Source organism: Engystomops pustulosus, chromosome 5 (assembly GCF_040894005.1).
Source record: "Engystomops pustulosus chromosome 5, aEngPut4.maternal, whole genome shotgun sequence".
In the NCBI taxonomy this organism is placed as follows: Eukaryota; Metazoa; Chordata; class Amphibia; order Anura; family Leptodactylidae; genus Engystomops; species Engystomops pustulosus.
Genome location: NC_092415.1, coordinates 131,253,744 through 131,276,313, shown reverse-complemented (window position 1 = coordinate 131,276,313; position 22,570 = coordinate 131,253,744). Strand labels below are relative to the sequence as shown.

The following is a 22,570-nucleotide window of genomic DNA, read 5'->3' as shown; positions in this document are numbered from 1 at the left end:
AAAATTACTGACAATACCACTCTATAAGGGACATATAACCATTATGACCATTACCAGTACACAAAGAAGTAATTACACTGATAATAAACAGACCACTATAGGAAGAGCAACATCACCAATAATATCACTAGGCAGGAGCAAATACAGTGAGAAATATTACCACTAAACTGTGAGGAATACTACCGTCATACATTGGGAAATACTACTGTCATACAGCGAGGAGTACTACCACCATACATTGAGGAACACTTCTACCATACATTGCGTGCCATAGGTTCACCACCACTGGCATAAACAGTGCTTTGTCTATAGCAACCTGTCCCAAGATAAAAACTTTGGTGACAGGATCCCTTTAACCACTTCACATATAAAGTGTTACAGTTCTAAACTTTTTGCTATCTCACAATTTTTTTTACCCTTGTTATATTTTTTTTTATTTGCAGATAATGGTGGAATTATGAGTTCCTGTTTTTCCCCATCTTTAGCAAATGTATACATGGCTGCTTGGGAGGAATGTTTTCTTAACGTAGATGATCCATTTGCCTCATGTGATAAAGCAGGTATATCAACGACTTTCTCCAGGTGTGGTGTGGACTCCGGGAGACAGTCATTGATTTTATTGCATACCTTGACAGCAATAATTTTAATTTATTTTTTTTACATATGATCACCAGTACTATGTCAATGTTCTTCTATTGTATTTTTGAGAAAGGTAGAATCCCTACTAAACTATAAAGGAAATCTACATCTGGCAACACATTGTTAAGGGCGGATATGTTCTACTCCAAATGCATTTTGCAATGAATGTGCTACTATTTCTGATTGCCTCTCTGATAGAGAATACAAGTCTTCTCTTGCTGATAGCAAGAGACACTCCATTACTTATGGAGAGACCAGTTAGAAAGTTAGAAAACCTACTTTCAGCACAAAATATAGTGTTCATTTTGATCAGATTACGGCAATAATCAGAAAATACCCATTTTAACATGCAATACCACTTTGAATAAAAGTCTATCCAATGAAAGACTGTGTTTCAAACAAGGTAAACAATTTGGGTTTTTATATTGATGCTTAAAAATTTTCTGACAATATTACCCACTTGGCTAACTTTCAATGGGAGCTACTGTTTTGGGAAAACAGGTGTAATATCTATAACACATTTGCAAGGCTACTGTAAATAGCCAGGTGTCCAATTCGGGGCTTGTACCAACCTCTAAATATATAACATTCACAGACTTCCCTTGTTCCATCCTAGAACTTTTCCTCCTCGTAGAAGATGAGTCTGGCAGGACTGATCTTTTATGAAGCCGTTCTGATTTGCATTGAGATACTGGGGAAAAGCATTTCTAAGGAATCCTTAATATATTTTACCCACAACCATTGTAGATGGGGAACTTAGAATATAAACTGCATGTTCAGAAGTCTCACAAGATGGAGGAGCTGAATTGCTTAAAGTGTAACTCCAAAGTAACCTGGCCAAAAAAAGTTTTAACACTATAGGCAGTCCCCGGGTTACATATAAGATAGGGTCTGTAAGTCAGAACTGTATATTTTATCATTGTAATCCCAGCCAGAACTTTTTTGGTCTCTGTGACAATTGGATTTCAAAAATGTTGGGTTGTCATAATAATCAGGTTTAACACTAAAGCTTCATTGCAGACACCTTTGATAACTGTTACAGCTGATCATTGTAGCCTAGAACTAAAGCACAATAAATGACCAATATCCAGAGGTCCGTTTGTAACTAGGGGTCGTATGTAAGTCGAGTGTCCTTAAGTAGGGGACCGCCTGTATTGTTATCCATGGGTTCCTTCCTTCTAAAATCAATTTTTAAATTATGCTTTTGAGCCTGAAAGGCTGCTGGGGTGGTTCCCAGAGCCCCTCTATGCTGCAGATTCACAGGCTGTTGGACTGCTCCTGCTCGGCACACCCTCTCCATTAGCCTGATGTAATCTTACTGCTGCACACGAAGTTTCAGCACACAGTGTAAGGGATACTCTTTGAACACTGCAACAGCCTGTGAATCTGCAGCAATGATGAACTCTGGGAACCACCCTAGCAGCCTTTAAATGCTCATTATCAGCTGCGTAACTAGGAGTGGCAGGGCCCCATAGCAGGCTTTGGGCTTCGGCATGGGGCCCCCCTTCCCACTTGAAAATTATACATATATAATACATATACATGTATACCCAGACATGCAAGTTACAATCACACATTTGTACATATAGTACAAATGAGCACATATGCTCATATAGAGCTTATACACACACATACAGTGACCTTTACAAACACACAGCATATATACACACATATAGTATATGCAGACTCCATATACCGTATACATATACAAAATATACACATCACAGATGCAGCATATATACATCACATATATGTTATATACAGGCAGTCCCCAGGTTACGTACAAAATAGGTGCCATAGGTTTGTTCTTAAGTTGAATTTGTATGTAAGTTGGAACTGTATATTTTATTATATAGATCATGACAAAAAAAATGTTTGCCCCACTGAGAACTGAAATTTCAAAATTATTTGCTGTAATGGGACCAAGGATTATCAATAAAGCTTCATTTCAGACACCTTACAGCGGATCATTGCAGTCTGGGACTAAAGTAAAGCATCAAAAGAGCTTCACCAGAGGTCACAGTGGGCAGAGGGGTCCGTCTGTAACTAGAGGTCATCTGTAAGTCGGGTGTCCTTAAGTAGGGGACCGCCTGTACATACTTTGATGTACAAAGTGCAGCATAATATGGATATAATGATGCATATCCTCCACTCTTTAGTGTGTCTGGTCGGATGCTGAGGCCCCCTGACATTGAGGCCCCCAGGGTGGTTGCTATGGCTGCTACCACTGTAGTTACGCCCCTGCTCATTATAATAATTGTAAAAGGTGAATTTAGAAGGGAGGGGGCCAAGGATATCCAATATAAAATATTACCACAGTCACGGTGTCTGAATTTAAGAATAAGTGTACCTGGTTTATCCATGTGTGATTTTGATGGTAGCTACACTTGTACAGAGCAAGACATTGTAGATGGGGAACTATGAAGAATTATGATAAATGGGAGAGGAAGGAGGCTGGGGTAAGATCAGCAAATAAGAATGGTAGGGAAATGCATATAAAGAGCCTTGCAAACAAAATGGAGCACTTGGAACTCTTAAAGGGGTTGTCCACTTTCACCAATAATTGATATAGTTTATGTAATGAAAAGTTATACAATTTTCCAATATACTTTCCCCCTCACACCCAGAGTGATATACCAGAAGGAAAGCCTCAGAACTGGCTGGGATGAGGCATTTTACATGCCATCTTCATCAGATAAAAGGTGTAGAAGGCATAGTAAATGACACTCCCCCCAATGTATATCTTCAGTTATAGCAGAGCCTGCACTCTAATGCCTAACTGAGGCCAATGAGCACTAACATTACTGATGATAGTGCTCATTGGTGAAGTAAGTAATGGTGTGTACATCTGACAAGTACTCACCGCTTCCCAGTCCTTTCCTGCTGCTAAAGTTCTGATGATTGTTGTGTGTGCCCATCACAGCTGTCAAGTTCACACTGCTCCCATATGCTTTTATGCTTCTGTCTTCTGACACAGAAAATAGAAAAAGCTGCACAGAGAGAAGCTTGGAGAGGTGCCCAGTTATTATTTTATTTTCTGTCTGCTTTGAGGTCTCCCATACTAGTATTTTGGTCTTGGGCTTCCAATATAACTAGGCTGCTCTTAAGTCTTAAGTATAAGCAGTCTTCTCCCCCCGGCCGAAAATGGGTTGCGAACCTGGCCCGGTTTGTGGCCTTTTTATTTTTTTGTAACTGCAATAAAATACCATACAAGAGTATTTGAACAGTTCGTACAATGTGACATCTATAGAACAAATGACACATGCGTTATCTCAAAACATAGAGCTTATCCTAGATCAGTGATGGCGAACCTTTTAGAGACCGAGTGCCCAAACTACAACCAAGACCACTTATTTATCGCAAAGTGCCAACACAGAAATTTAATTTGTGATTTATACTCCCTTTTTTGTCACAGCTTTCATTGATACCAGCACCTGAGGACACCAATAAAGCAGAAAATAGTCCCAGGTAGCACTGTCACTTTAAAATAGCTCTGTGCACAGCAAGTCCTGGGCTGTCTGGGACTGCAGGAAGATACCTGGAGTCATCTCTGGTGATGTCCTGAGTGCCCACAGAAAGGGCTTCGAGTGCCACCTCTGGCACCAGTGCCATAGGTTAGCCATCACTGTCCTAGATCATAATTATATCTCTCTAATGTGACAAAAATAATAGAGAGACAAACCTACTTGCAATGGATTAATAAAAAGTGCTCAATATTTGCAAATTCAATAGTGCAGGTTGTATCTCCTAAGTGCACCATAAAACTTCCCTTAGCATTTAACACTGGTATTCAATAATGTCAACACACACTTAGGGAATAAAATGCAAGGAAAGGGCAGGCAAGGGAGGAGGAAAATGGGTATCTACCAGAAACCATCAAATGCAGCGGAGGCCACCCCAGTCGGAGCCATCCAATCAGGGCCTCTTAGAATAAGGAATCCAAGGATAAAAGGTGGCATTGAATAGGGTCATTTTATTCAAAACTGCTGACAAGTTGTCATTAACCATTATCCAAGACAATTTAGCTGTAAAGGAATTAAAACCAGAAACCATCAAATGCAGCGGAGACCACCCCAGTCGGAGCCATCCAATCAGGGCCTCTTAGAATAAGGAATCCAAGGATCACAGGTGGCATTGAATAGGGTCATTTTATTCAAAACTGCTGACAAGTTGTCATTAACCATTATCCAAGACAATTTAGCTGTAAAGGAATTAAAACTAATATGCAAAGATATCCAGTGACAAGCTATCATAACTTTAGTAACCAGAAAAAATTTACATAATAAGCCTTGTAAAATGTTTGGGGGCCTGGAAAGATAAAATATGTAACAAAGTTTGTTCTGTTGTGCACATTTTATGTAGTCAGGGAAAAAATAAATTGATGAACCCTTAGAACAGTCCCACCAGATATGCATAGCTGATCCTTCCATAGGACACCCTCTAAAACAATTAGAGGATGTTTGTGGTTACATCTTAAGTATAAGTTGGGGTACCAGATACCAGCGTAGAAGAGTCTTAAATCCCACAATTAACATTAAAAGAGACCTTAGCAAAATGAGCAAAAACCCCTTACATATCCTATCCAAGAGCTCCAAAGAGTGTGATAGGGCCAGAAATAATATTGCCACGCGTTCATTAGCAAGCTTCCACAAAATCAAATGTAGAGACAATGCTGTTCAAGCCATTTGCTCAATACCAACCCACATGGGGGCCAAAGGACTCGCATGAAATGGGACTAAAAGAGCTACCTGAGATGCCCTGTAATATTTTAACAAGCATGGAACTCCCAAACCCCCTTAGTTCCTTGGAGTTCGTCCTGGGCACATAGGTCACCGGGTTCCCCATATAAAGCTAAATAGCTAAATAACTTAGATTGAAATGAGTCCAAAATTCATTTGGGCACTGCAATTGGCAAAAGTAATATAATAATTTAGGTAACGGGGTCATTTTTAGCAAAGTGGCGCGTCCAAACCAAGGGGGTCCCGCTCCACAGATTTCAGGATAGGAGGATAATTTACTTCATATATCTTATCAATTGATGGGGCAAGCTGAATGCCCAAGTATGTCAGACTTTCTTGGCGTCACTGGAACTCAAAATTTAAAGCTAAAAGTTTCATGGTTGCATCAGCTAAAGATATTTTAAGAGCCTCCAACTTGACATGATTAAGTCAAAGTCCCGAAATTGCTGAGAATAAGTCTTAGGTTCTGTACAGGTCAAGTAGCAAAACCATAGGTGTTGTTAAGGATATCAATATATCACTTGCAAATAAGGAACATTTATGTTTCGTGTTTCCCACTTTAACCCCTTTAATGTCCCCATTATGCCAAATTGCCAGGGCCAAAGGCTCAATAGTCAATAAGAACAATAGCAGGGACAAATGGCACCCCTGTTTGGTGCCCCTCTTTAAATCATATTATCTGGGGGCTCAAAGCCCCTGACCGGTACAGAACCTACTGGGGAAGCATACAAACTCTTCTAAATTGTGAGAAAATTATTCCCACAACCCCACTTCTCAAGCATATAAAATAAATACTCCCAAGTGACTGAATCAAAAGCTTTATGTAAGTCTAAGGACAAAAGACGACCCGGGCAACCGTCCACCCCCATCCCAATTGGAACACATGATTGAGATAAGATCAAAAGCTGATAAACGGTATAACTTAATTAGATCTTAAGATCCTCCGGATATTTCCTGAGGCATATAGCCACCATGCCTTAAGCAACTGAAACAGAGGTGTAGCCAGGATATCGGCAAATTTCTTGTAATGTAGATAAGGAAATCCATCCGGACCAGGGTCTGAGGAAGTTTTCACTATCTTAAAGGCCAACATAATCTCCTAGCATGTTCTTGGGAAAAGGCCTGCAACAGAAACTGAGAAAATAGTAGTTAATTTCAGTAGCATATAATTTTGGGGGATCTGTATAAAGAGAAAGATAGTAGCGATGGAATTCCCTCATGACTGCCTGTGGAGATTGAGATAGATGGCCATTAGATAATCTGAGTTTAGGAAGAGCTCACTTACAGTCCCTCTCTTCTCAGATCCAGAGATGGGTTTTGTTTTTGACAAACCAGGGCTGCCTTAAGTGAAGTGTGTTTTTGAGCTAGATGAGCCTTCCTAGCCTTATTCAATCGAGATCTGATCTCAATAAAGCACCCCCGCATCGATGACTTGTGCATAATCCAGTTGAGTTAAGTGGTAGTGTCGTCTGGTGCTCTATCCCTAAAAAGACTACTCAATTCAGATTCTATTTCTTTGCATATTACAGGGTCCAGAGGAGACACATTCATCCTCCGTCTAAACCCTCCTGATTTATGCCACATGCTATCAAAAAGAACCAAAATCTAATCATGGTCCGGCCGTACCATGGAAGAGGAACTTGGCCATTTGGGTGCTGGCCCTAACTGGGTGATGCATCATACCGAGATCTGTTGATATGTCTAATGTATCTTCGAGTGCTCCAGCCCATAAAATCAAGCCCTCAACGCGAGGGAGCAGGGTTTTGTACATTTGAAATAAAAAAAAACATGTTGATTACAATTAGGGGCATAATAAGATATTACTATAATGACTGTATCCTGAGTTTTGCCTGAGACCAATGCTTAACGCCCATTATCATCCTGTGTCACCCAGAAATTGATCTCTTGTAGGCATATAATGCTTACGCCTAGGGATTTATAGTGTTGAAAAGCTTTTCATCTTTTGGTGGGAGAACTAAAGCCTTGTACATTGTGGGTCAGCAATCTACATAAGGCTGGAGACTGCATCAGCAAATCAGCCATTGTTAGCAGATATTCTATTATCAAAATTTGGCAAACCAGTACACATAAAGGCCATAATAGCAGGCTTGCAACACAGGAGGGGAAAAGGGGGTAAAGGGAAGACATATCCGCCATAAAATCATCCATTTGAGATCCTGGTTGGCTTTCCTTTCCAAACAAGTAGACCAAAGGGCTGTGTGAGGTTTGATACCATTGTAACGTCTCCTCACCTGGGCCCGAGTAGTCCGCTGCCTCCACATGTTTGGATAAGCTCATCTGAGGAGGAGAAGCATATGATGATCCCCAATGGATTTTATAGCGAGCAGCCATCAACAGGAGGTCCGGTAGCCGCTGCAGTAGCTCACTCCACAACAGGACATGTTTTGGCGGTAAGATCGCTAGCTCAGTGCAGAGCTCTGGCCTTACATGTCCAACATTGAGCTCTTGTGCACACCCTTGTGGCCCATTTTAGCATATGGATGTGTGTGTGAGGGCACCCTGGATAAGTAGTCTGGTATGGGGTTTTCAATTATAAGTATTCTGGGCAGGGGACTCCAATACAAATAGTTTTATCTGGGGGTCACAAGTATTTGTAAACTGTTATGGAGGTGTCCAATATTAGTGGACTGGTCTGGCGGACTCCAGTATTAGTCGTCTGATCAGGTCTTGTAATTATGACCCCTCAGTAAACCCCCACAACCAAAAAAAAAACGTATTAAATGCCTGCCACACTAAATACTGGTTTCTAAACTTACTACAATTCTTGGTGGCTCATCTCCATTAATGCCCCTTAATGTGTCTTAATAAATTCCCAATTTGGCCCTACACTACTTGGTCCCATTTATGTGCGCCCACACTTTGTAAAAATTTTAAAATGACCTTTATACCCTTCAGATGTCTTCTTGGGATGCAGGACATGTGCAGTAATGTTACTACATCACATCTCCAGATGCAGTCTGCTTTATTGAACTGGTTGGTGCAGCAGGTGCTAAGCAGTTATATCATTCACCTCCTATAGAATTCACTGTATAGTTACTCAAAAGACGCCACCCACCAGAGATAATGGGCCGTTTTGTGCAAGTGTGCACTTTCTCAAGCCTCTGATGTAACCAACCCTGGCTAGATATAAATGCCTATCGGGGGTAGCTTTGTTATAGTAAGCAAACCAAACACATGTCGAGATACTTCATAGTACTTGTGAAAAACAAACTGTGCATTGAAAAAGCCATAGTATACTTACAACACATAATTAAAAACAACATATAGACCTATGCTTGCAAAAGCACTGGATACTACAAACATTATCTCATAGCATCAGGCTAAATATAGAGAAATAGGAAATCAGTGAAGGGACATCTTTAAAGAAAGACAAATCATTATAATCATTCAGACCCATACTTCCTAAAGAGTCATATTTGATTTATTTCGCTTTCTGTCACAAAATTGACAGGGTCAATGAGCGATCTCCTCCACCTGGAGACATTTCAACTTTTTCTAAATCTCAAAATCGTAACATCTCAGGGCTGCTATCATGGCATTCTCTAACATGGGAATTAGTTTAGGAAAGCCACTCCCAGTGAAAATAGAATGAAAATGTTCCCTAATCCTGGTGAACAAGCATCTAATAGTTTTGCCTTTATAGTATTTTCCACAGGGGCAGATCATAGCATAGACCACAAAAGTGATCCTACATTTAATAAATGACCTGACCCTGTGGAAAGACCCTCAGATGTGGATGTTCCTATGAAAGTTAAATTTACAGAAACTGCAACGGCCACATTTGAAATTGAATAAATGTATTCCTGAAGGTAACCAATTAGTATTGGCTACTGTTTACCTGCTGCTCACCAATTGATTCCTTGTTGTACTGTTGTACTTCATCTAAAAGAGATGAGAGGTTTTTTCAATACCGCATCACTCAGAGGCCTCTTCACATAAGATCATCCATTTTTTGTGAAAGGTGGTCCTAATGGCTCTTTCATTTAGACTAAATGTGAATGTGAAAGAAAATCTTTTCTCAATTGCGTCCACATTTCTTCTACGGTCTCTCTTAAAACCACTGACCTTCAACTCTATAGCTTGTTTTAAGGCTCTATCAATAGAAAAATCAATACAATTTTAAATGGCGCAAAAATGCCAGAGTAGAACATTTAGATTGTGGTTAGACTTCGCCGGTGGAGGAAGGGGTAGCCCACACTATTCCTTCAAATAAGTAGAGTGAATAAAAATATAGAATACACCTGCGCTGTCCTAGTAATATAAATGCTAGATAACGAGGTACCTCTGATGCAGCATGAAAACTTCCAGATGGTAATTGTATCCAGTCCGAATTCCTGTTATTCACCTAAATGGTCCAAAGAGGTTTCTGCATCCAAGAAATTGGTATATAGATAAGGTTCTACAAGTGGTGCGCCTTGTATAAGTCAGCAATAATGCGGAGCAGCCCCGGCCGGTGGCTGCAAACCCTTTAAACAGTTCCGTTGGAGTGACGTCACTCAATCTACGGGTCATCCAAAGGAACACTTCTCCTCAATGTGTTTTCGAAAGTCACGGCTTTCTTCGTCAGGAATGAGAGGTATGTGTGCCACACCACGACGATCCATCGTGTACCTCAGGGAGACTCCCTGAGCAAAAACTCATCTGATGCCTCCAACATTATAAAAAGTGTGTATTTATCTAAATGTACATCCTAATGTAGATGAAAAAAGTATGTAATAAATAAAAATCTTTTTATTGATACAATTAAAAATATATGAAGAATATGTATAAAATATGTATGTATATATGTACACCTTCTTTGAAAGAATATGTCTTAAAACATAAATAAGTGTTAAAAAGCAAATAGCTCTATTTCATGATTAAGTCCATTAGGGGCCAGTGTTTCTAAATTAAAAATCCATTGGCTTTCAGTGCGTGACATTTGGTGGATAAAATCTCCTCCTCTCTAATTCTTTTTTCATTTTTTCCAAACCAATTGCTATTGAACCAGTAAATTTATTCTGATGCTTCACTAGTGTCTAGAGAGAGGGTGTCCTTCAAACCCTCTCTCAATATTGTAAAAATGTTCTTACAAACATTGCATAAAATACCGTATAGTTCTTCTTATTTATAATTTGCCACATGGACATTGAATACAGCATATAATACTCTTTGTGTGGCAATTTATATGTTGTTCAGTGGGTTTGCTATAAATCTTTGTTTTTAGCAGATTGTCCTCCACATAAATGGTAAGATCTAGGAAATCTACTGTAGTTGAACAGAAATTTGGAGTGAATTCTAGTAAAAAATTGTTCTGGTTTAAGTTGGATAAAACTTATCCAAATAAAGACCACATCGTCAATAAATCTGCGCCAGAGGACCAGGTCCGCCACCAGTGAGTCGCCAACAAAAATGTATTGGGATTCCCAATATTCTACATATAAATTGGCATAACTGGGTGCAAAACTGGTCCCCATGGCTGTTCCCCATGTTTGGACATAAAATATGTTATCAAACACAAAGTAATTCTGGTGAAGAGTATGCATTCTAGTAAGTACTCTAGTAAGTACTCTATTTGGGTTTTGGATATTTCTCCTGCTTGCTTCAAAAATTGGTGAACTGCTTCACACCCCTTGTTATTCTCTATTACTGTGTATAGAGAAGGGACATCAAGTGTCCCCATAATGAAATGTGGCTCCCATCCTACCTCTTCTAGTAAATGCAAAATATGCTTAGTATCCTTCAGGTAAGTGGGTAATTCCTGTACATATTTTTGAAGTTGATATTCAGAAAGGTTTCTGTAAAAACAGAAATAGCTAATATTCCTATAAGTTAATTACTAAAAAATACAGATCCAGAAGAAGGAAGAATTAACCCCTGCTGGACAGGAAAAAATATAGATGGGAAAATTAAAGCCATGAAAATGCCATTTATTGTACAATATACAAATGATGGGGGAGCTTTTAAACAAATTATATATAAATATTGTCATATTTTGACCGAAGACAAGATAATTGGTGATCTTATCCCAAGAAAAAACAAAATTCATTAGAAGAGCACAGAACCTTGGGAACTTAGTGGCCTCCACAATACACGGAAATAGAGTAACTGATGCACAGGTGAATAAGAATTTTCGACATCATCCAGGCTTATTTCCATGTCGTATTTGTGAGGTTTGCAAAAACACAAAATTAAAATAACCTTTTAGATTTTAGTAAGGAAGGTTTGACAGGATCACAGTATAAAATTAAACAACATATAAATTGCCACACAAAGAGTATTACTGTATATACTGTATTCAATGTCCATGTGGCAAATTATATATAGCAAGAACTATACAGTCTTTTATAAAACGTTTGAAAGAACATATTTACAATATTGAGAGAGGGTTTGAAGGACACCCTCTCTCTAGACACTATAAAGTGAAGCATCAGAATAAATTTACTGGTTCAACAGCAGTTGGTTTAGAAAAAATTAAAAAAGAATTGGAGAGGAGGAGATTTTATCCACCAAATGTCGCGCACTGAAAACCAATGGATTTTTAATTTAGAAACACTGGCCCCTAATGGACTTAATCATGAAATAGAGCTATTTGCTTTTTAACACTTATTTATGTTTTAAAGGAAACCTACCACTTGAAATGGCAGGTTTAAGAAGAAAACACCGAGCACCAGCTCAGAGTGAGCTGGTGCCGGAGCTTATTTTTGTTAGTATTTTAAACTGCGGTATCGCGGTTTAAAACACTTTTAAACTTTGTAGCCGGCGCAGGGAGGTACGCGCTCGGCGCTTACCATGCGCTCGACCGTGCGCGCGGCTACATAGGAAGTGAAGGAGAGCCGCGCCCATGGTAAGCGCCGAGCGCGTACCTCCCAGCACCGGCTATAAAGTTTAAAAAGTGTTTTAAACCGCGATACAGCGTTTTAAAACACTAACAAAAATAAGCTGGTGCTCGGTGTTTTCTTCTTAAACCTGCCACTTCAAGTGGTAGGTTTCCTTTAAGACATATTCTTTCAAAGAAGGTGTACATATATACATACATATTTTATACATATTCTTCATATATTTTTAATTGTATCAATAAAAAGATTTTTATTTATTACATACTTTTTTCATCTACATTAGGATGTACATTTAGATAAATACACACTTTTTATAATGTTGGAGGCATCAGATGAGTTTTTGCTCAGGGAGTCTCCCTGAGGTACACGATGGATCGTCGTGGTGTGGCACACATACCTCTCATTCCTGACGAAGAAAGCCGTGACTTTCGAAAACACATTGAGGAGAAGTGTTCCTTTGGATGACCCGTAGATTGAGTGACGTCACTCCAACGGAACTGTTTAAAGGGTTTGCAGCCACCGGCCGGGGCTGCTCCGCATTATTGCTGACTTATACAAAGCGCACCACTTGTAGAACCTTATCTATATACCAATTTCTCGGTATATATGTACATTAGGATGTACATTTAAATAAATACACACTTTTTATATTTTTGGGGGCATCAGATGAGTTTTTGCTCAGGGAGTCTCCCTGAGGTACACGATGGATACCAGCAATGTTTGCAGTTACCAAATCCATAAAGAGGATTGTCATGGTGTGGCACACATACAGTTAGGGCCAGAAATATTTGGACAGTGATGCAAGTTTTGTTATTTTAGCTGTTTACAAAAACATGTTCAGAAATACAATTATATATATAATATGGGCTGAAAGTGCACACTCCCAGCTGCAATATGAGAGTTTCCACATCCAAATCGTAGAAAGGGTTTAGGAATCATAGCTCTGTAATGCATAGCCTCCTCTTTTTCAAGGGACCAAAAGTAATGGGACCATGGACTCTAAGGGCTGCAATTAACTCTTAAGGCGTCTCCCTCGTTAACCTGTAATCAATGAAGTAGTTAAAAGGTCTGGGGTTGATTCCAGGTGTGTGGTTTTGCATTTGGAAGCTGTTGCTGTGACCAGACAACACGCGGTCAAAGGAACTCTCAATTGAGGTGAAGCAGAACATCCTGAGGCTGAAAAAAAAGAAAAAATCCATCAGAGAGATGGCAGACATGCTTGGAGTAGCAAAATCAACAGTCGGGTACATTCTGAGAAAAAAGGAATTGACTGGTGAGCTTGGGAACTCAAAAAGGCCTGGGCGTCCACGGATGACAACAGTGGTGGATGATCGCCGCATACTTTCTTTGGTGAAGAAGAACCCGTTCACAACATCAACTGAAGTCCAGAACACTCTCAGTGAAGTAGGTGTATCTGTCTCTAAGTCAACAGTAAAGAGAAGACTCCATGAAAGTAAATACAAAGAGTTCACATCAAGATGCAAACCATTCATCAATTCCAAAAATAGACAGGCCAGAGTTGAATTTTCTGAAAAACACCTCAAGACGCCAGCTCAGTTCTGGAAAAGTATTATATGGTCAGATGAGACAAAGATCAACCTGTACCAGAATGATGGGAAGAAAAAGTTTGGAGAAGAAAGGGAATGGCACATGATCCACGGCACACCACATCCTCTGTAAAACATGGTGGAGGCAACATGATGGCATGGGCATGCATGGCTTTCAATGGCACTGGGTCACTTGTGTTTATTGATGACATAACATGTATATATTGTATTTGTATTGATATAGGCTTCTTTTCCCTAGGCTTTTAGCAGCTAGTTTAGCCGCTTCATCTGCTCTAGCATTACCTCTGGCCTCAAAAGTATCACTTCTAGTGTGGGCCTTGACTTTTTACTTTACCTAGCTCTTTGGGTAACATCAATGCCTCCATAAGCTGTTTAACGCTCTCAGCGTTGGCTTACCGTTTGAGGTCAGGAATGCTCTAGCTCAGTGGTGGCGAACCTATGGCACGGATGCCAGAGGCGGCACTCAGAGCCTTTTCTGTTGGCACCCAGGCCATCGCCCCAGCATGCCAGACAGGACTCAAAGAATCTTCCTGCAGTTCCAAGCAACTTAAAAAATGCTGCTTTCAGTCATATTTTGATACTTACTACTTGGGACTGTAGGAAGTGGGAAAATGAGTAGACAGGGCTGAATTATCTATGGAGGACCTCCTACCGGCCCCACGAATCTCTGTGTAGAGAAGGTAACTGCAAGGAAGCTGAAATTGTGACATTTTTCCATCTTTCTACTGTGTTGCTGTCCTCAAGAGGCCAATATGATTGTAAGTTGTTGAACAGGGAGCAATAAGTTACTGCTTCAATTTTTGGTTGGCACCTCGGTGGACACTTGGCCGCTAAAAGGTTTGCCATCACTGCTCTAGCTCTCCAAATTGGGCCGTAGTCATTAGCCATTCCAAAAGCATACCTAGAGTTGGTATAAATATTAGCCGTCTTACCCTCTGCTGCTTTACACGCTTCCGTCAGTGCCTTCAACTCCGCCTCCTGTACAGACAGGTGGCTCGGGAGTGGTTCTGCTTTTATTACCTCATATTGTGTGACCACTACATATCTGGTGTAGAATCGGCCTCCATCCTGATATCTCGAGGCATCTACAAAAAACTCAAAATGTGTATTAACTATCGGTTTATCTTTTACATGTTAAAAACCCACAGTTTCTTGTGCCATTAAGGCAATACAATCATGTGGTAATAAAACAGCATCTTTTTCTTCAGAGGGCAACAATTTTAGATACAAGTTATTCTCATCATTCCCCCCTTTTGAATCTAGCGGAAGTAATATAGCTGGATCCAAGGTAGTACAACGTTTCAAAGTGACATTTGGGGTATAAGGAGGGCACATTGCAACCACAGTTTTCTAGCCATGGAGATGTGCTTAGGTTGTACTTGGGCTAAAATACCATGCACATCATGTGGAGTGTAGATGGTTACAGGGTAATCCAGAACAATTTCAGAAGCTTTGTCCAGAAGTAGTTGAACTGAAGCCACAAGGAACCTACACAGGAAGGTGCTCCACGGGCAACTGGATCAAGCGTAGCAGAATAATATGCCACTGGTCGCTGCTGAGGGCCATGTAACTGGGTGAGAACTGCAGTGGCATGTCCCTTCATTTTAGTACAATACAGAGAGAATAGTTTGTTGTAATTTGGGGTCCCAAGGGCTGGGGCAGAGACAGTAGCTAGTTTTTATGAATGGAAACTATCAATGGCTTCATCAGTGAGGCAAATGGTTTAGATGTCAGGCAATCATACAAAGGCTTCATTGTCTGGAAGGCAGATCTGATCCATGGACGACAATAGGATACAAGACCTAAGCTGGGACAGATTACGGGGGACCTGTAGGAAACTTATAGCCTTCTTTCTCTCCTCAGTAAGATTTCTGTTTTTCTAGGCCATTGTATTTCAGCAGGAGCCAACCTTTTGTTGACCAAACTGTAATTTGGACTTAGAAGCCTTGCATCCATTTTCTGCTAGAAAACAAAGGAGGGACACTGCTGCTTCCAGGCACATCTCTAGGGATGGAGAACACAAAAGAAGATCATCAACATACTGCAACAACACAGTTTGTGAGTCTGGAGGTGACCAATTCTGTAGTATAGAAGACATAGCTGCAGTATACAAGGTTGGTGAATTTTGCGCACCTTGTGGTAAAACCAACCAAGTATACTGTTTCCCTTTGATCCCAAGTATACTGATCCGGAGTTTTCGTCCAGCAAGACCGGAGGAAAGCTGAGTGAGAGCGTGGAATACTAGCACACCTTTTTCCATCAAGAAAGGTACTGTCTAATCTAACTTCACTCTTGGCGCTTGATGTGCGCTAATAAAGAGCGGGCAAGGACGTTGATGCGGTGAACAATATACTTCTTTCTTCTGTTGAATCTTTAGGTGTTTTTGGACTTTCTCACCTGTGTTCCCCTGCGCCGTCCCCCCCCCCCCCCTATCGAATGTTTTTTCTTTTACATAATAGGTTAAGGTTTGAGATTTTGTGACATTTTTGTTTTTTGTTTCCCTTTGAAAGTGAAAGCAAATAAAAATCAGGGCGCAAAGGACAGAAAATAAGGCATTGCTTAAATCAATGACAATAAAATAGGTGGCTGTTGGAGGCACTTGTGCAAGCAAGGTAAGAAGGTTGGGAACAATTGGCGTTATGGCTTCAGTGAATGCATTTATTGCTCTCAAATCATGAACCATCCTGTAAGTGACAGGCTGGCCTTTTTCTTTTTTTTCTTGATAGGATACAGTGGGGTATTACAGGGGGATACAGTAGGTTTTATAGCCCCTGCTTTTAAGAGTTCCTGAATAGTCACTTCAATTGCAGCCTCTTGTGCAGGACTGATGGGACATTGTGGGATCCTAGGTAGATTTACTCCTGGTTTCACATTAACAGTTACCAGAGGCACAGCCAATTTTCCAATATCTGTTTTGTTCTGGGGCCACAGCGTTGATGGTACTCTTTCTAAATATTGCAAATGTAGGTCAATATTTAACTCAGGAGGTGTTTCAACCTTATACAAAAACACAAAGGCTCCTAATCTACATACATGATCATCATCCACTCCTGGAGTTAAAGATACAGTACCATCTGGCTCAAAATGAATATGAGCTTGCAGGGCCTCTAAAACATCAGCACCTAAGAGATTAACAGGAGAAGTTTCACTAACCAAGAATTGTGTAATTATTTCATGTGTGGGTGTAATGGACACTAGAAGGGGGGTGGACAATGGGGTGTCAACAGGGCGGCCATCCACTCCCACACATGAAACAAAATCATCAGTCACTTCATAAGGAAAGATGTTCTCTGCGTGCACAACAGACTTGGCTGCCCCAGTATAAATTAAAAAGTCAAGTTCCCTCCCTTCTGGTAAAGTCAATTTTACCATGGGTGCAGGTCCAAGTTTGGGTGGAACTACAACAGCTTGCACGCCTACTACTGGGTTGCCAAATTCCTATTGGGCAGTTGCCCAACCCTGGGTGGAGTCTGTTTGATAAGGTGGCTCAGGACAAAATTTCCTTACATGGCCTGGTTTTCCACAGTTAAAACAAACCATATTCTTCCTGGTTCTTTGTCCTCTGCCTCGTGTTCCATAGGCACACCCCTGAAAGACGTACACACCCCTTGGTATTCTACTACAACGGCTCTCTACTCCTTTTGCCACCTGAAGCAAATCTTTAGGATCTAAGCTCCTCCATTCGGGACAGGCAGTTACAAGCCCATCCCTCAAAGGTTTTTGCATACCATCCACAAAAGCACTTCCTAACAGTCTAACATCCAACATTTGAAGGGGAGAGTACCCCATATCTGAGCATCTCATCTGCATTCCGGCAGACTTTTCAACACTTTCACCTTTCTCCTGTTTGTTATCATTTAAATTAACAGATTGTTCTGCCAACCTTTCCTGGGCCGAATTATGTATCATTGCACAGTACTCTATTCCTGAAGGTCTAGTTTGCAACCATCTCCAACCATCTGTGCTCAGTCTAGCATTTTTATGCGTCTGTTTGCTGCTCTAATATGTATGCAAGCGGGGAGTCAGCTTTTACTTTCACCAGGTCTTCTAAATCCTGCCATGTACAATCATAAGAGGACTGTATATATTTTAATAGTTTGGCAAATTGTGACTTTTCATAAGAATAGTTTTAACATAGCCAGTTGATCTCCTGGCTTCCAAGGACGGTATTCAGTCACTTGAACTGTTTGTGATACTTGTTGTCCTTGCTGTGGCTGGACTGGAAACAGCACACAAGGTACTGGCAGCATAGGACCAGTTGGGGTGGCGTGTGGTGGGATGTGATAATGTCTACCAGTCTGGTTACTATCTGTGCCATCATCCTCATTCCACTGGTTTACTAATGCATCAATGCATGTGGCGTCCCTGGAGTTCCTACTACTTCTGTTCATGACCGGATATATTCCAGTGTGGGGTTGGGCCTAAGCGCCCCACAAACAGCACATGTCCGCCTCCAGTCTGGGTCTTTGTTTCCACAAACTCTGCAAGTCCATCCCCCAGGGCCATTATAGGGTGGGGGTTTAACTTTTCCCTTTTGTCTTTGTCTTTTGTCTGTCCAGCGATAGGTCCTTTTCTGTCATTGCCATAACACTCATACAACACACAATTTCCTATAGCTGTTTCTTTATAACCTCCTCTGGTCACTTCCTCTGCAATTTTCTCCCATCTCCTTGCAATTTCCATCATTATCATTATCATACAACCAGCCTCTTTGTTCTTTTAAGAACATTTTCCATTTACTAACATCCAAACTACCATCTTTTGGCATACCTGCCCTTTTCAACATTCTCTGACATACTTTTACAGCCTCTTTTCCCTCTCTCTCTTTCACTATCTGTACTTCTGGTTTTCCCTTCGAATTGCCTCTCATTCTACCTAGCAAATTTCTCATAATTTTCTATATATATCTCTAGTGCCGGCACAAACGCAGTCTATCTTCCCTAGGACAGCTTCACAACTTCATTACCTCTTACTGCCTGTCCAGACTAACTGCTTCCTAGTCTCACCTTCCCTCAAGCAGATTGGGATCTACCACAAAAAATTTTAAAGTCTGACTGTCTAAACTCAGTCTCCTTTTCCTCAAGAGATTTACGATCTGCCAACTGGCTGACTCTTTAGGTAGGGGGCTATTCTAGGATGCTACTTTCGTAAACCAGTACAGTACAGTATCAAAATAAAGCGCTATCAAACACACATGTTCAAACTCATACAATACCCATATACACTACCACACATCACATGGAGTTTTAAAATAAAATAACAAGATTCTTTGGACTGGGCAATATAGGCATGCAACTCACCGAAAGTGGGAATAAGGATAAGCTTCTTATCTTTATTTGTGCAGCTGCATGGTCTGTCTGTCCTGAAAGGATAATCCTAAAAGTGTCCGGTAAGCTTCAAGCAGTGGTGCAGTCATCCGGGTTTAACGGCACCAAGTTGTTAGAGAAATATCTCTAGCTCTGATGTGATGTGGGTCCAAATTGTTGTATAGTACGAGCTGCTTGGAGAATCAATCACACCCTCACATGTGTTTGAGACAATTCCAATTTTATTTAGGTAGCAGAGAGTTCTTATTGATCTTTGTAACAAAGAAACTTTACTGGGCATGCGTAACATTCCTTTCCCCTGGACAGGATGTAAGATGATCTGTGTGCGCAGGGGATGGTACTATGCACAGATGTGTTTTCTAACAATAGAGGCATAGAAAAAGGAAAATGGAGAACACATAACAAAATGGATTCTGTTCCCTCACATGGTCTTGTGGTATCCTGGTATACAGACTGGCCACATCTATAGACACCAGGCTATAACCCTCCCTCCACTCAAACCCTTGAATGGCGAAGAGGAAAATGCCCTCTGTCTTTCAAATATGACGGAATACCGGAAAGTAATAGGCGTAATAGTCAGTCCAGATACTGGGATAGGAGCTAAATAAGCCCATCCCAAGCAAAATTGCACGACCTGGAAGGACCTATGCACCTTTGGTAAAGAATACCAGCATGGATACTTACAATGAAGAGGATAAAGCTTAGTAGCGGTCTTTTTTGCTATAATGCCTTCTTTCCATTTTAATCCTCAGAAAAAAATTGAGGCGAGATTGAAACTTATAGGTGGGGTTGGCTGACAAGGGGGAGTAGGTGGGGCTTTCACTAAGCTGTCGTGTAGCCTCTGCAACATAGTATTCACCATCAACACCACATTTCCCCCCTTGTCAGCTGGCTTAATAATAATCTAATTCTGAGAGCATAACCACTTCAGTGGATCACCAATGGGTCCAAGGAAGAGGGGGACCCTGCAGAACCCTGTGACGCCCCAGCCTCAGGTCTCTACCAGGGGAATTGCCTGCTTCCTGGCCCTGACTCCTGCAGCAGTGGCTCTCACTGGAGGGAAGATGGCGGCACCCGGTGCGGCCTGCCGCAAGTCGGAGTTCCCCCTGGGCCGTCCAACAGACAAGTCCCCGGTGAGTACCCTCAGTCACCCCAGGCACTCCGTTCAGGTGGCGGCAGAGATTCACCAGGCCCACTCCCCATTGGGCTCCATGGCCTTGATGGAGAAAGCCCCATGCCTGTCTCCAACATGCACCCCAAGGATGGAGCAGCAGGAGGGGATAGTCTCTGGAGACCCGCCCCTGCCTATACTGATCCCCTCCACTGGATCTGACAAGGCCCAGGATAGAGCCTCCATCCTGGACATGGGCTCCATGTCCGTTACCACACCACAGTCCATCCCACATGCATGGGACAACATGCAAGCTGGTAATGCCCTGGAGCTGAAACCTATGACACAGGTTTTTGTGGCCACCCAAAAACTAGCCTTTAGTTCTGAGGGCCCAAGATCCTCTCCCAAGGGGGTCAAGGGGGCCCGAATACTTTCGCAAGGCACTGTATGCTAGCAGCAATGTTATTAGGGAAATCCCTTCTCCTCAGCTGTTGTTATGAGTTTCAAAACAAAATGTAAATGCTACGTGTGAACGCAGCCTCTGAACTTATTGTGGTGCATTTACACATTTAGCAGCTTATGTTTCCGAAAAACAATCTTGAATTCATACACTGCTTGAAATAGCATGAAAGAGTTAGAGTGCATCAATAATAAATATAATCTTCCATATATTAAAATGTAACAACAAAAATTGGTGTTTCTCTGTTTTTCTATCACCAGCAACTTCGGGCCAATATGCAGGACATGGAAACACTTTTTCTAAAGGTTAAGAATGAAGATATCCCAGCCTTGACAAAAGTGCTGCAACCAGTAAAAGATATGGCTTTAGCATCAATCGGTGATTTCTTGGAGATTCATTCAAAATCCGTTGACGAGCTACGTGAAGAATCTTTCTTTCATGTTCCCAACAGTGTAACAGAAAAAGGTAATCTTTTATTGTTGTTTGCTAAAGAAAAACTTGACACTATTCTATTATTTGTTAATGTAAGCATATGTAGAAATAAAAGGTCAGGTTGGCACAGTTCAATTCTAAGATAATATTCTTCAGTGTTTTTAAATTGCCTGATTCAGGAGCCACGTATTCTAGGTTATCCAGTAGCCGGAAATATTTTGGGTCTACTGTATTTTTTTTCTTCGCCTCCTTTTTATTAGTGAGCATAATGCATAATTTATGAACTGTTGTAAAATTAGCTAATGAATCTTTCATGCAACACAAATTGGGGGGAGGGCCGTCGGACAATCCGACGGATTCTGACAAAGCGCGGGAGGGATTTAACTTAAAAATTGTGTCGCAAGCCAAGCATTTACATGCACCAGGAAGAAGGTGAACTCCGGCAGACCTGAGCGGGGAAGCGACACATGCAGAATATCGGGTGCACGCTGGTAGTGAATCGCGGCACAGTGCATGTTCATCGGACATTCCGGATCGCGGATTGCGACGTGGACAGGTAAGTAAACGTGCCCCATTGTGACTCCACTGCATGCAACTTTCTGGCCTCACGCTTAGTCATGCTTCTGACCTTTCCTTGGAGTAAAGCAGTGAGCTGGTACACATTGTCTTTGTGCATATACTACTTAGTGGGGAAGGGGGAATTTGGTGTGTGATTTTTAAGAAAGTTGCCAGAAATGTAACAATATCACATGAATCAAGGAGTTTGCATAAAAAGTAAACTGCAATCCTAGGACAGGCTAAATTATGAAGTGTTTCTTTCTGCCCATCTTAAAATAAATTCAGTCCATGGCAAAACTGACTTCAAATGTCCCATGTTAATAAATCCCCCCACTAAGTATACTGTAGTTTTGCAATATTATGAGATTATTTGTGCAAGGTTGCTTGGTTCACATCATTTTTTTGCTGAATCCTAAATAAATGATTGTATTGAAGACATTGTTGCTTATTTACTAACGGTGCGCGGATCACATTTCCGTCAGACTTCCCGACGTTTTCGGATTTGCGCCACTTTGACAGGTATTTAGAAGGGGATTTTGTCGTACGCGATTGGATTTCATGCAACAGAAATGGGGGGCCGGACGACCCACTCATTCAGACTAAGCGCAGGATTTAAGTTTCAAATTTTGTCGCATCCAATGCACTTACATGCACCAAGAAGAAGATGGTGAACTCCGGCGGACCTGAGCAGAGAAGCGACACATGCAGGAAATCGGGCGCACGGTCTTAGTGAATAGCGGCACAGTGCATTCCAGTCGGACAATGCACATCGGGGAACGTGCCAGGGACGAGTAAGTAAATGTGCCCCAGTTCTGTTTGATTGACAAAATGAGGCTAGGCATTTATAAAATTATGAATATATGTATATACAAGTATGCAACAAATATTGTTTCATTA

At 41.2% G+C, this 22,570-nt stretch overlaps 1 protein-coding gene across 5 annotated transcripts in view; it reads left to right on the top strand.

Annotated features, from left to right (window-relative positions):
• The window catches only part of STX17 (syntaxin 17), a 91,582-nt gene that overhangs the window by 42,331 nt on the left and 26,681 nt on the right, over positions 1–22,570 (top strand). For all 5 annotated transcript variants that reach the window (XM_072153061.1, XM_072153056.1, XM_072153058.1 and 2 more), the window contains one exon: positions 20,944–21,148. In XM_072153061.1, the coding sequence (XP_072009162.1) occupies positions 20,944–21,148 (205 nt within the window). The remainder of the gene's footprint in view (positions 1–20,943; positions 21,149–22,570) is intronic.